The sequence below is a fragment of the Opisthocomus hoazin genome, chromosome 27 (assembly GCF_030867145.1).
Source record: "Opisthocomus hoazin isolate bOpiHoa1 chromosome 27, bOpiHoa1.hap1, whole genome shotgun sequence".
Taxonomy (NCBI): Eukaryota; Metazoa; Chordata; class Aves; order Opisthocomiformes; family Opisthocomidae; genus Opisthocomus; species Opisthocomus hoazin.
Window position 1 is genome coordinate 6,469,139 of NC_134440.1, and position 14,472 is coordinate 6,483,610.

The window sequence follows — 14,472 nt, forward strand, 5'->3', positions numbered from 1 at the left end:
CTTTTTCCGCCTTAAATGGCCGTACGTGCAGGAAGCTGCGTAACTAGGAACGCTTTTCTAAAGAAAACACTAAAATCATCAAGTCAGCAGTGCTTAAACTGCTCTGACTGCCTCTTAAATAATCAATTCATATTTAATTAGCTTACCACAAAAATTCCATTAAATTTAAATAAATAGACATGGCAGGAGTTCTCCGAGGCACAGCAGGCTCCGCTTAAAGAATTCTCTTTGAGTTTGTTGGGTTGGTCTTTAATCAGTTCGTTGTCAAAGTCCTTGTGTGGCCCAGGCGGGCTCCTGGGCTGCTGGTAACGAGGGATCGAAGCGACGAGGGTTTCCCGGATGGAGCCAGCCCGTGCCCGGCCGTCTCGCTGCCGCGCAGTGCTTCGGCACCGGCGCGGAGGTCTGCCGGCAGGTAGCGGAGGGCAGGTCGTTTCCGAAACACCAGCGCTAACCAGGAGATCCTTTCTTCACTGATTTCTCGGAGTTTTCCATCCAGGAGGAGGGAGGGAAGCGAGCAAGGGCAACGGCTTTTTTCCTGCCGGTTCAGTGCGCTGAACTGGCCGCCAAGAGATGGGAGCAGCCCCCCTGAGAGGTTGGAGCCGCTCTCCCCCCTTCAACAGCTGTGAAATTTGGGGTTTGGGGGGTTTCTTTGCCTGCTTGCCCCCGCGCTCGCCTGCAGCTCGGCTCTGTGCTGCAGCAGGACCCAGCGGGTGCTGCCGGGGCTCCGCGGGACAGTGATTTTTCAGGGGCGTCGGGCAGCGACCTGCAGTGTAACCGACTCCAGGGTCACAAGAACAGCTTCAAAACCAGCAGCCGTTAGATTTTGCTGGTGCAGAGGTTTGTGGGGGGAGAGGTGCCAGTCTCCTCGCTGGGTTTACTGACCCTGCCGCGTCCCCCACTTGCTGCAGCTCCCGGCTCCATCCTGGCACGATTCAGTACTCCATTTTTTTTGGCCGTCACCAGATCAGCCAGATTTGACTCTGAGGGAGGAAGGGGGATGGGCTGCGCAGCTCCCCAAGTGCAGCCGCGGTGCTGGGGTGCTGGAGAAGGGAGGTTTCCCTGGGGAGGCTCACGGGCAGCCAGCCAGCAGCCCCTCCGCTCCCACATAGAATCACAGAATGTTGGGGGTTGGCAGAGACCTCTGTGGGTCACCCACTCCAACCCCCTGCCCAAGCAGGGTCACCCAGGGCAGGCTGCACAGCACCGCGGCCAGGCGGGGCTGGAATATCTCCAGAGAAGGAGACTCCACAGCCTCCCTGGGCAGCCTGGGCAGGGGCTTCATCACCCTCAGAGGGAAGAAGTTCTTCCTCGGGTTCAGCTGGAGCTTCCTCTGCTTCAGTTTGTGCCCGTTGCCCCTTGTCCTGTCGCTGGGCACCACTGAATAGAGTCTGGCCCCGTCCTCCTGACCCCCACCCTGCAGATATTCAGAGGTATTTCTAAGGTCCCCTCTCAGCCTTCTCTTCTCCAGGCTGAACAAGCCCAGCTCCCTCAGCCTTTCCTCATAGGAGAGATGCTCCAGGCCCCTCATCACCCTTGTAGCCCTACACAGCAGCCTGGGCCGCAGCCGGGGACCCCACAGGGAACGGCAGTGAGCAGGACAGGGGTCCCGCACGGGGACGTGGGGGACGCAGGGAGGGCATTAATGCACCAAGAATCTCTTGCACAAGCGATGCTCCCTGCACAAGCCACGTGCAAAGGCACCTCCTGAGCTCACTCCCACGCTGGTGTTGTTCCCCAGCTCGGGGCTGTGGGATCGGCTCCCGGCAGCGGCACGCTGCCGCGCTCGTCGGTGCGCCCAGCCTCGCGGCTTGGCCATGGGGTGGGAGCCGCAGCAAGCACACGGGCTCGAGGTGCACGTCGGCTCCTCTGGAAACTTCCCTTTTCAGCGATGTCTCATCACGAGTATTGACCCAATTTAGTTGACAATAACAAGTTAGTTCATGAGGCGGGTTAATGCGGGCAAGTCTGTTCCCATCAGATTAAATATCCCAACCGGAGCCCTGTGTGTTTGCCACACAACGGCGGGGCAGGACGCTGGTGGTTTGCAGCCCCGGGGGACAGGAGCAGCTCCCTGCTTTGATGCTGGCTCCACACTGAGAGCCCAGCCCTGCAAAAGCCTCCCCTCCTTCTGGGTGCCCACATCTTGCTGTTTATTTCTGATTTGGGCTCCCCTGGGACAGGGTTACTGGTGCCCTTCGCGGTACGTGGTTTTTCCTTCTCTCCCCCCCGAAGCCTGGAGCGCGGCCAAGCTCTGTTCAGTGTTTCGTGGTAGGACCAATAAAACTTGGGCTCTGCAAACGATTCCCGTTGCACAGCTCGTTTCATGTAGTGGTTACGCTGTTTGACCCCAGCAGGAATTGCACATCCTGGTCCCCCGTTAGCCTTTCGATGGCCCTGTGAAAGAAGGCAGGACATTTGACAACGTGAATGCAGTCCCGGCTGCACAGAGCTTCCCTTCCCCTCCTTGCAAAATGCCCCACGTGCAGTTTTCCAAGCCCCATTTTAATTTCCCGGGGTCAATCCTGTGTCGTGCTGGGGAGTTCCCCTCCACATGACGGAGCAGCATCTGTCCTTTCCATCTGTCCCAGCAGCTCCCTGGGCCAAATCTCGCCGGGGATGCTCTGGCTGCTGTTGCCACAACGACAAAATGATGCAACAGCTTCCTCTCAGGATGCAGAAGCAGCGTTAATGCCAGGGACTGGGGTGGGCGAGACGCACCATGGCTGCGCTGGTGTCGGCAAAGGTCCGGGCAGGATAAAGCCCTTTGTGGTCATGAATGTCCCCAGTCCAGTCCTGGAAATGGGTCTGTTTGAGCCCAGTTTGGGGGCTTTTCTCTCCACCGAGAGGTGGCCGCTGCTGCTGGAGCTGCCCTCGCCCCAGGATGGGAGCGGTGTACGTCAGGAGCCAGAGCCCCAGATTTACCAGGGAACAAGCTGGGAGGGCTGTCGGGTTGCTGCCACGCCAGGCACAGCCGATGTCAGCTGAATCGCCGGCTCTGCCCAGCCCCCCGGGCCAGACCCAAACCCCACCGGGGTTAATAGGGATGTTTCCACTGGAACAAACCCAAACTGGTCACCCCTCCAGGGTGGCCGGGTGCACGGCGCCCTGCAGAGCTGCGTTCTCCTCGCTGCAATGGCCGGGTGCCCCATGAGGACTGGGGTGCCGGCCGCTGGTGTGCTCACTGCCGGGACTGCAGGGCTCCCACTGTCCCCGTGGGTGCTGCGGCTGCCTCGGCACTTCTCAGCCCGGAGGGTGCAGAGGGTTGCACGGCCGCCCAGGAGGTCCCCCATTGAGGGCCAGTTTGGGCTGGGGGAAGCACTGGGGCTGGTGGGATGCAACCCCCTCCCAGCTCTCCCCTCCACGCAGCAGACGCCCGGTCCTGGCATTCAGCGGGGCATCGCTGAGCCCGTCCCCTCCTGCTGCCCTGCCCCATGCTCTGCCCTGGCAGTGAGTGAACGCCATGTCCCAGCCGTCCCTTCGGTCCCCATCCTCTCCAGCGGCAGCGACCCCACCAAACTTTCCCCTTTCCACTGCCTTAGATCGGTATTCCCAGGATTAAGGGCTCTGCCCTGCGGCTCGGGGACCCTGCTCCCGGAGGGGATCACTGCCAGGCTGGGCTGGGCGCCGGGAGGATGGTGAGGAGGGAAACATCCCCAGCACCCGTCGACCTCCTCCGGGCTCTGTGCCTCCACGCCGGGCAGCGCAAAGGAAGGCACCTCTGACCTGGAGCCGTGCCCTGGCTCCGTGCTCGCAGGCAGCTGCCGGCCGCACGGGCTTGCCCGTGTGCCGGCGAGTCACAGCAGAGCCAGGCTGCAGCGGGACACGGGGGCAAGAGCGTCTGGCCACCGCAGGGGTGGGGGATTGACCCTGTGGGCGAGCAGTGACACAGCCGGGCGTCCTGGGAAAGCCCAAACCCAGCTGGGCTGGAGTTGAAGTCCCAGAGGGCTTTCCCTCACCGCGGAGGGCAACGTGCGGGCACGAAATGGTGGCTCCTGCCTCCGTGCTGAGCCCAGGACTCTCTGGCATGTGCAGCCCCCAAAGTCTGGGGACCGGGCATCGCCCGGGTACGTGCGTACACTGTGTCACACTCGCTTGGTTGCTGCTGGAAAACCCAGCTCTGCCCAGGTGCCGGGACAGCCAAGGCCAACTGGGCATCATGGAGATGGACCAGGGTTAGCTCGGCGGCTGCTGAGCTGCCGAACCCCCCTGGCACAGCCTGGAGCCGGGGAATGCCATCCCAGCTCCCTCCCACCCTGCCCTGGGAGGTGGCTACCAGGGCTCCGCTTTGCCAGGGAGGAACAACCCCAATTTTCTCCTTCTAGGTACTGCTGGAGCTTGAATCACCCGGTGCTGTGGCCCTGACATACATTAGCGAACACCACGCTGCCAGGGAGCTCCCGGGGATCCGTGCTGGGACCCTCTGCCCTGCCCCAGCCCCTGACACAGCTGTGACCCCGCACGGGGCCAAACCAGGTCCCGCGTGAGGTTCCCCACAGTTGCCACCCGCTTTGGTCACCCTTTTTTGCCCCCAGCGCTTGGGGCTTGGAAGCCCGGAGCTGGCTCAAGCCGCCGGGCAGGGTTTGTCCCCCACATGTCCCTTGGCCGGGCCCGGCACCCGCTGCCCTCCCTGCCCGCACCGCGGGAGGCAGCCGGGGCTCAGGGCACCCTGGCTCCATTTTACAGGCAAAGAAAGCGCAGCACCAAGCTTGCCACAGGGTCCGGTGGGCTGTCCCCAGCCTCCACCTTGCCAGGCCGTGCCCGCTCCAGCCTGGCATCGTCTGCAACCGATTTCAAGTGAGGAATTCGACGTGGCATTTTTGAGCATGTGGCCACGGTATTTAATCCTCGGGCTCCATCTCCGCTCTGGGACAGCACCGGCCCCACCGTGTGAGGCTCCGCGCTCCCATTTCAGAGGGGACCGTGGGGGTACAAAGGCGCTGGGAGGGTGGGGGTGAGGGGGTCACGCCGGCTGCATGTGCGGCACGGTGCCAGACCCGAGTTGCCCGCCACAGGGCCCGGAGCAGCCGAAAGCAGCCGCGGCGCACGCAGATGCCTGAATGGGTCCCTTGTCCCCGCAGCGCTGGCTGGCCGGGTGCCCCGCTCCGTGCCTGGTCCATGGGGACACCAGATGCCCCTGCAGCCCGCCACACAGCTCACTCATCACCCAACACAGGGCACCCATCACCCTAACATGGGTGACCCAAACATGGGGCACCCACTATCCAGACATGGGGTACCTGTCACCCCCACCCAGACACAGCTCACCCATCACCCAAACACTTGGTACCCATCACCCAAACGTGGAGCACCCATCACCCAAACATTGGTTACCCATTGCCCAAACAGTGGGTACCCATCACTCAAACAAACATGGGGTACCCATCACCCAGACAGTGGGTACCCATCACTCAAACACCGGGTATCCATCACACAAATGTGCGGAACCCAACACCCAAACACTGGGTACCCATCACCCAAACACTGGGTTTCCATCACCCAAACATTGGGTACCCATCACCCAAGTGTGGGGCACCCATCACCCAAAAAAACACGGGGTACCCATTATCCCCACCCAGACACAGCTCATCCATCGCCCAAACACTGGGTACGCATCACCCAAACATGGGGCAGCTGTCACCCAAACATGGGGTACCCATCACCCCCACCCATCCACAGCTCATCCGTCGCCCAAATGTGGGGCACCCATCACTCAAACACGCACATCCATCACCCCCACCCGAACATGGGACACCCATCGCCCACGCACAGGGCACCCGCCGCCTCACCACGGGTCCCGCAGCTCCCCCACCCCAACCCGGGTCCCCCACGCCCGACAGGTCCCCGCCTGTCCCCCCCCACCCCCCCCGGGCTCTCCCGGGCCGCCAGCGCCATCTCGCGGGGGCCGAGGGGGGGGCGGCGGAGCGACAGGGGCACCCCGACACCGGCACCCCTGCACAGGGCTTCCTGACACCCCAATATGGGCACCCCGGCACTGGCATCCCGACAAGGGCACCCCGATATAGGCACCCCGGCACAGGGCATCTTGACATGGGCACCCCAATATGGGCACCCAGCCCTGGCATCCCAGCAAGAGCACCCCAATATAGGCACCCTGGCACAGGGCATCTTGACACAGGCACCCCAATACAGGCACCCCGGCATGGGGCATCTTGACACGGGCACCCCAGCACTGGCATCCTGGCAAGGGCACCCCAACAGAGGCACCCCAAGATAGGGCACCCCAATATGGGCACCCGGGCATGGGGGACCGGAGCGTGGGCATGCCAAAATGAGCACCCCACTACAGGCATCCTGTCATGGGCACCTTGGCATGGGGACCACAACACGGAACACCCCAATATGGGCACCCCCAATGGGCACTCTGACATGGGCACCCCAGTATGACCACCTGGGGACAGGCAACCCTGACGCAGGCACTCTGGCACAGTCACCCCATCGTGGAGATCCCACCAAGGACACCCCAAAATAGGGCACCCCAATATGGGCACCCTGGTGTGGAGCACCACAGCAAAATCGCCTGAACACAGGCACGCTGTGACAGGCATCCTGACACGAGCACCTCATCACGGGCACCCAAACATAGGGTACCCCAACATGGGCACCCCAGCATGATCGCCCTAACACAGGTACACTAGTATGGGCACCCCAACATGGGCACCCATCACCCTGCTTGTGCCTGGGCCGGCAGCGAGGGGCAAGGACGTGCCGTGGGGCACTGGGACTGGGAGACCCAGCACCCAAAAGTGCTGGGTACGCTCAGGCTGCCGCAGCGCCGGGTCTCGGCCGGGCACCAGGTGAAGCCTGCCCGCGTCTGCCCCCAGTTTGGGGATGGGACGGGGGAGGTAGGTGGCCCTGGAACGGGTGACACCGGGCCTGGCCGGTCCAGCACCATGGTCCTGAGGTCACCCTGGTGCTGCAGCGGCCACTGGAGCCCAGCCTGAGCCCAGGTTTTGAAGAAAATCCTATTTTTGCCCTTGGAGGCTGAATAGTACCGATTTCACATTTCTTTCCCCCAATTCAGTTTACAGAGAAAATAGCAATTAGTGTAACACGAGCCAAACCTCGTTAAACCTTGTTGGAATGTCTTGTTTAACTTCTTCATCAATGACCTGGATGAAGAGTTAGAATGTACCCTCAGCAAGTTTGCTGATGACACCAAACTGGGAGGAGTGGCTGATACACCAGCAGGCTGTGCTGCCATTCAGCGTGACCTGGACAGGCTGGAGAGTTGGGCAGAGAGGAACCTGATGAGGTTCAACAAGGGCAAGGGCGGGGTCCTGCACCTGGGGAGGAACAACCCCAGGCACCAGTACAGGCTGGGGCGGCCCTGCTGGAGAGCAGCTCTGCGGAGAGGGACCTGGGTGTCCTGGTGGACGACAGGGTGACCATGAGCCAGCAGCGTGCCCTGACTGCCCAGAAGGCCAATGGCATCCTGGGGTGCATTAGGAGGAGTGTGGCAAGCAGGTCAGGGAGGTTCTCCTTCCCCTCTGCTCTGCCCTGGGGAGGCCCCATCTGCAGCGCTGTGTCCAGTGCTGGGCTCCCCAGTTCAAGAAAGATGAGGAGCTACTGGAGAGAGTCCAGTACAGGGCTACGAGGATGAGGAGGGGACTGGAGCATCTCTTCTGCGAGGAGAGGCTGAGGGAGCTGGGCTTGTTCAGCCTGGAGAAGAGAAGGCTGAGAGGGGACCTTTGAAATGCCAATCAATAACTGCAGGGTGGGGGTCAGGAGGACGGGGCCAGACTTTGTTCAGTGGTGCCCAGCGACAGGACAAGGGGCAACGGGCACAAACTGAAGCAGAGGAAGCTCCAGCTGAACCCGAGGAAGAACTTCTTCCCTCTGAGGGTGACGGAGCCCTGGCCCAGGCTGCCCAGGGAGGCTGTGGAGTCTCCTTCTCTGGAGATATTCAAGCCCCGCCTGGACACGGTGCTGTGCAGCCTGATCTGGGTGACCCTGCTTGGGCAGGGGGTTGGGCTGGGTGACCCACAGAGGGCCCTGCCAACCCCTGCCATGCTGGGATCCTGGGATTCTGTGATGGAGTCTGGGCAGCGAAACCCATGGAGTGCAGCAAGTGCCGGGACTGGGAGCCACGCGAGACAGCGGGAAAACTCACAGCGGCTCTGCCTTTGCGGAAAAAGCAGGATCGGGCCCTGAACGAGCAGCTCAGGCCCAGCTCCACCGGGGATGTGATGGCCGGGCTGCAATTTCCCACCGACAGCGCCTGGGACTCAGCGGCCAACAGCGAGAGCTCTCCTGTGGCACGGGGTCCCTTCGGGATGCTCGCGGGAGACGTAGCTGTGAGTGGGAACGCTCCTGGAAAAACACCGCCTGCGAAAATACAACAGCAAAAACAGGAGGTGGCGTTATTTATTAAAAAAAATAAAATAAAAGGAAATCCGAGCTGCAAAAGCCGTGAGAGGAGAAGCTGGGGATTGAATATTGCCTATGGCAACGATTAGGGTTAGAGCCGTGCTCTTAATTAAGGGTGGCCATAAGGAAACCTCAAACCCTCCATGCGCTGGAGGAAGAAGAGTGAAAAAGCCTTTTGTGCCCCAAATATTTAAGGCTGAACCAAGTCAGGCCGCACCAGGAGGAGAAATCCTTGGAAACTCCGCCTGGTGAGATCGAGTCCTGGGTCCAAGTTCGTCTGCAGGCGACTTTCCCTGTGAGCTCGGCCCCCAGCACCCTGCTCCGGGTGCTGCTGCAGCTCCCCTGCCCAGCCCCCGCTCCGCAGCAGGGGGAAGCTCGTCGCGATGCTGCATCTCCCAGCCTGGGTTTCCACGCCTGGCCCTACCGTGCGGGTGTGATGACATGACGGTGTGATAACACGACGACGTGACGATATGACGGCATCATAGCGTGACGGTGTGATGGTGTGACAATACGATGGCGTGATAGTGTGATGATGTGATGATGTGTCGGAGTGACGGTACGACGGCGTGACAGTGTGACAGGGTGACAGCACATGGGCCTGGGCTCCAGCCGAGCCGCTGAAACGGTCCGGGTTGCAACCAGGGCTTTTTGCAGGTTTTTGGTGGAGCCCCTCGGCGCGGGGCGCTGGCACGCTGGCGGGCGCAGGGCGACGGCTGCGGGGGACAGCGGCAGCGCAGGCGGGCATGGCCACCCCTTCCCAACCCACCACCTCACCCTGGCCGTTACCGTGCCACGACGACCCCGGCAAACACAACTCTGCTCTTGCCCTTCGACTTTTCCCCTTAAGCAGCGAATGCTAACGCGTCGGGGCTGGTGTCCGCAGCCATTTCTGAATAAACCAAACCCAAACCCCCGGGCTCCGCTCCCCGCCAGGCTCCAGCGAAGACAAACTGTACGTCAGAGTCTGAAGATGGAGAACGAAGCGGAAAAACACCCGGAGCAAACAGAAATCCTTTTCCTCCCCACTGCTGTGACGCGGCTCAGAGCCCAAGCAGACCTTGGCAAGGCCCCTTCTCCTCCTCGTCTGCAGGCTCCTTCCCGTTTCTTCCTCTGCTTTCCCAGAGGCTGGAATCCTGCTCTGGAGACGAAGGCGGGGTGGGAAAGCCGCTCCTCTCAATTTTCTTTTCTCTCGCCCATTCCAAGGCAGCACCCGCCCGCGGTGGGCGACAGCACAGGGGTGCACACGGTGCTGCAGGCCTTCAGCGCGGGGGCAGGGGACAAGCTGTGGCCATCGGAAGCTGAGCTGCTGCCCGCTCCGTGTCACCCATGAGGCTCCGCGTCTGCCTGGCCGTCACCCGCCACCTGTCACCATTACCCGCCACCCATCACTGTCACCCGCTACCCATCACCATTGCCCGCCACCCGTCACCACCACCCATGACCCGTCACAGCTCTCCCACGCCGGCGCTTGTCACCCATGGGTGACTGTATTTACGCTGCTGCCCGAGTCTCCCCGAGTGTCAGGGGGCTGTGAGCACCCACACAGGTTGGTGCCTGCTCCACGTGGGGTGCCGGCAGCTTGCGGAGCTGCGTCCCCAAGAAGGACACGGCCAACTTTTGGCTTTCTCGGCTGTGCCAGCCATTAACGGCAGCCACGGGCCGGGGGGAGAGGCCGAGGCAGGGGTCCCGCGGCAGCCGGCCCAACAGAGGGACCCCTAACCCCACGGAGGGACCCCCGGCCCCACGCGTGTCCCCGCCGCCCGCGCCCGCTCTCCCCCCGCCACGTGGGAAGCGCAGGAGCGCCCGCGGGGGCGGGCCCAGGTGGTGGGCGTGGCGTCAGGGGGCGGGGTTAGAGGTAGAGCAGTGACGCGGCTGCCGCTGGCGGGCGCGGGGCGGGCGGGGCCGGGCGGGGCCTAGAGGGGAATGGGCGGGGCTTCGGCGGGCTCGGGGGCGTGGTTAGGCGGTCGGGGGCGGGGCCGAGCCCTCAGCTGACCGTCCGCCATTTTGTCGGGCGCTGGGAGGCCGAGCGGAGCCTGGAGTCGGGGCTTGCGGCCGCCGGGACCGCCCGTGCCTGCAGCCCGCAGCCCGCCCTGTGCCGCGCCGGGGACCGGCACCGTCCGCGCCCCGCCCGCCTTCCCGCCCGGGATGTGAGCGGCCCGGGCCCGCTGGTCTCACCCGGCTCTAGCGGTAGCAAGAGCCGCGGCGGCCCCCCTGGCTGGGCCCGGCCCCTCAGCCCCGAGCGCAGGCCCCGCGGCCCGGCCCCGGCGCCATGGCGTTGAAGATGGTGAAGGGCAGCATCGACCGCATGTTTGACAAGAACCTGCAGGACCTGGTGCGCGGGATCCGCAACCACAAGGAGGACGAGGTGAGCGGCCCCGGCCCCCGCCGCCGAGGGGCTGCCGGCTCCCCCGCAGCTCGCCGCGTCCCGCCGTGCCGGCTGTCCCCCGGCTCCCGGTCGGGTCCCCTCGGGGCAGGCTGCGCCAGGCCGCGGAGCAGCCGGGTGTCTCGGCCGCCTGGAAAGGGGATGTTGCCTGGGAGAGGTGGAACGGGAGTCGGAAGGAGGAAGGGGACGTGGGGTGTAGGCCGAGGGGGGGAGGCTGGGGGAGAGCGAGGAAGCCTCGGGGGAGCGGTGAGCTGGAAAGGGGGGTGAGGGGGGGTCGCGCTTGGTGCTCGCTTTCCCGTTACTGTAGCTCTGAGATCCCGGATCACAGGATCCCAGCATGGCAGGGGTTGGCAGGGCCCTCTGTGGGTCACCCAGCCCAACCCCCTGCCCAAGCAGGGTCACCCAGAGCAGGCTGCACAGCACCGCGGCCAGGCGGGGCTGGAATATCTCCAGAGAAGGAGACTCCACAGCCTCCCTGGGCAGCCTGGGCCAGGGCTCCGTCACCCTCAGAGGGAAGAAGAGAGGGGTCCTTGCCTACTGCCTGACAGCCAGCTGCTATCGCCAACTACACACTCTTCCATCGTGAAGCTGATGTACAGGAAAGCTGAGTTCAGTTGTAATTCAGCTTTCAAATTATTCACGTTGCATACCTCGTGACAAAAATGTATTTTCCTTGTTTGAGAGCTTTTGTAGGCAGAAAGCAATTGCATATGTTGGCCTGTTACTCTCCATTGTATTAGAGGCACATGATCAGGAAATTAGTGTAGGTGAAATAACTAGTCATCAAGAACACGTTATGTGAGGCTTTCCACACCGAAGTGTCGCATGTTAATTGGGAAGTAACAGACAGTAAGGGTATCATTTATGTGAATCTTCAGGTAAGTAGGCATGGCCCACGGCGTTAGAAGCTTTCTTATGAACAGTTTTGTTGGAATATCAGTGAGTGGCCATGGAGTTAGTGACAGGCTAACTATATTTGTAGACTACAGTGTCTCTTCGTAGGAGTGCAGTATCCAAATGGTATCAGCTGTGAAAAGTATCTGGAAAGTTTGTAATCCTGTAACTATATCAAGTATTGACGTTGAAAAACTAATTTGACCGGAACTCTTGCTATAATCTTTATTATTGACACTGTTGGACTGAAACACAAAATCCAACTTCCAAAACCACTTGATTTTTCAAATGGCTTTTAAGCCTGTTGTGCACGGGAGGTGATATTTGCTAGTGATGATGCCTGGGAAACTTCTATTTTTATTTTAGTATGTGTTAAATTTATGGGTATTGATTTGGTGACAGAGGAAGACAGGGCTACTGTGAAGTGTTCAGGGCCCTGCAAAATGTGGGAAACCAGAGGGAGGAAACAGCATGTTTATGTGGACACCGGAGCTGGAACAGGCGAACAGTAATTGTGTGGAGCACTTCCCCGTAGTGTGCTTAGGCCTGGTTTTTATGTTATGCTGCATTTAGTAAATATGCTTTATTCTTTTATGCACGGTGCAGAAAATGTTTCTTCAAGTGTCAAATCTCAGAGGATCCCCCGATGAACGTCCAGGCCGGTCCAGGCCTTTGTGGCACCAGTCCTCTTTGAGTAGGATTGAACGTGCTGTTCTCATTGCTAAAATGATTTTGTGACAAATAGCTCTTTTTCGAGGACTTCATAAAGAGCACAAGTGCTGTTACACAGTCAGGATTAACAGGTGCCTGTGCATCATAAGCCATACCAAATTTGTTCTTAGTCTGGTGGCAAGAAATAGTTAAAATGCATTGGCTTTGATCTTTGGAGTTAAGAAAAAATACTCCCCAGACCTTTTTGTAGGGCTCTGTATATTTGAGGGAAGTTGCTATACAGGTATACACGCTCTGCTATTCAGTGAGGCCAAAGCAAATGTGTTCTCTCTTACTGTAAGAGTCTGATGTCAGTTACAATACTTGAGCTGTAGCATGATAGTGTTTTCAACGGTGGTAGCTCTTTAGTTTGAAATACAAGTTGTGAGATTTTAAAATGGATAACTGTAGGGATAGTTCCTTTTTATATCCTCATATGCATAGCAAAAATTAAAACCCGAACTTCAGGATGTGTTCAGCTGATCAGTAGACGTTGCACTGGTGAAGTGTGTCTTCTGTAGCATGGACTGTTTCGGAATCCTTCAAAGGTTTTGCTTAGTTACACAGACTGGCTGCAAACAGCACAGGACTGTTCCTTTTTCTAGCTCAGCCAGCTGAGGAGGGCTGTGTATCTGCTGCTGGTAAGATGCTGGGTGTTGATTCTGTGCTTCCCAGGCAATGATTGCAGACATTTGCTAATTTTCAGGTGATGTTACAAAATCAGCATAGTATTTTAGAGGAAGTAGCTGCAAAAATTGTTCCTCCTTTTCCTACAGTGCTTTCATTGTTCAGTGTATCTATTAATGTTGCTCCAGTATTGAATGTAGTTGTTCAACCAACATTTGTGTGTCCCAAGAGGAGTGTCTATGCTGAAGATGCACACTCTGTGCTACTGAAAGTGCAAATTTGTTTCCAAAAAACAACAGTGTGCTTTGGTGGCAAGGATATTAGCCGTTGATCTCAGCTCAACAAAAATTACCCTGTGAAGGAGTAGTCCCTGGAAAGGAGGTACTGTGGTTGTTAAGTAAGAATGACATGGAAAGAAATGAAAGCATGATTATTGCTTTGACTTCTGATTTAGCTATGCTGTTTGCAGAAGGTTAATTTCTGCTCTATGTGTTGCTTCTTGTCTTTTGGAATTTAATCACATGGAAATTCTGTCATCACTTTTTCCCCTCATCTTTTTGGGCAGCCTCTCCTGGTAGATAGGAGATCATAAGATTTATTCCTTTCCAGTTCCTCTGTAGGTGCCATCACAAGTGAGTGTGTCTGGTACTTCACTGGTGCAGCGAGGACGGGTTTGTGGTGCAGGATGCTCCAAATGATTCTCGCCTCCGTTCAGATGTGGGTTTCTCAGTACAGCTTTTCAGCAGACCTGCTGTATTCTTGCTTGGTGGTCCGAAGTTCGCCCTGTATTGCTGGGATTCTTAGGCGCTTACCCCAGGGCTTGTTGTGAAGTAAATGGAGCACCACGAGCTCTTCACTGGTGTATTTTAAGTGTTGTTCTCGGCTCACCAGAGGAACTGACAGAGTACTGGAGGCTGCCTGGTGCTTGAGCTCACAGCTGTGCTGCAGAGTGCTTAATTACCTGTCAGAGGCCATTTTCACTTTAGTTTCTGGTCTGTATCCAAAGCTGACCCATTTATTTGGAGTTTAAAACACTGAAAGTGAAGTGATGGTCTTCTCTAAGGATGAGAGGTGAGGGACAGGAGCTAGTTAACGTGATCGCTTTGCTGTGCAGACGTACTCTGTCCACTTTGCAGTCTTCTGGGGAAAATTGGAACTCATCATCCTTCTGCGAAGTAAATGCTAGTGTGGAAGGAATGAGGCAGCAAAACAGCATTAGATCTTTTCCTAGTTTGATGTGTTGTATTTACTTTTCAGTGGTCTGTACACATGCTTTAATCCCTGTGGTGTTTCCCAGTGCTGGTTCAAAGTTTGAGGGAAAGCCAAACCTGGAAGAAGACTTGATCCCATTCCATTCTCCCCTGACCTTCACTTCTCATGTCTCATTCACTCTTTCATTTGGAAGATGAATCCTTTAGATAATGAAAGCAGTGAGTCTTTTACCTGTTGTGAGTTGGTTTTGTACC

General features: G+C 58.6%; 1 protein-coding gene across 1 annotated transcript in view; it reads left to right on the top strand.

Annotated features, from left to right (window-relative positions):
• The first annotated feature begins 10,416 nt into the window (after positions 1-10,416).
• Positions 10,417-14,472, top strand: part of AP3D1 (adaptor related protein complex 3 subunit delta 1) — a 45,815-nt gene continuing 41,759 nt past the window's right edge. The window contains exon 1 of the mRNA XM_075443983.1: positions 10,417-10,756. Coding sequence (XP_075300098.1) covers positions 10,661-10,756 — 96 coding nt within the window. The 5' untranslated portion in view covers positions 10,417-10,660. The remainder of the gene's footprint in view (positions 10,757-14,472) is intronic.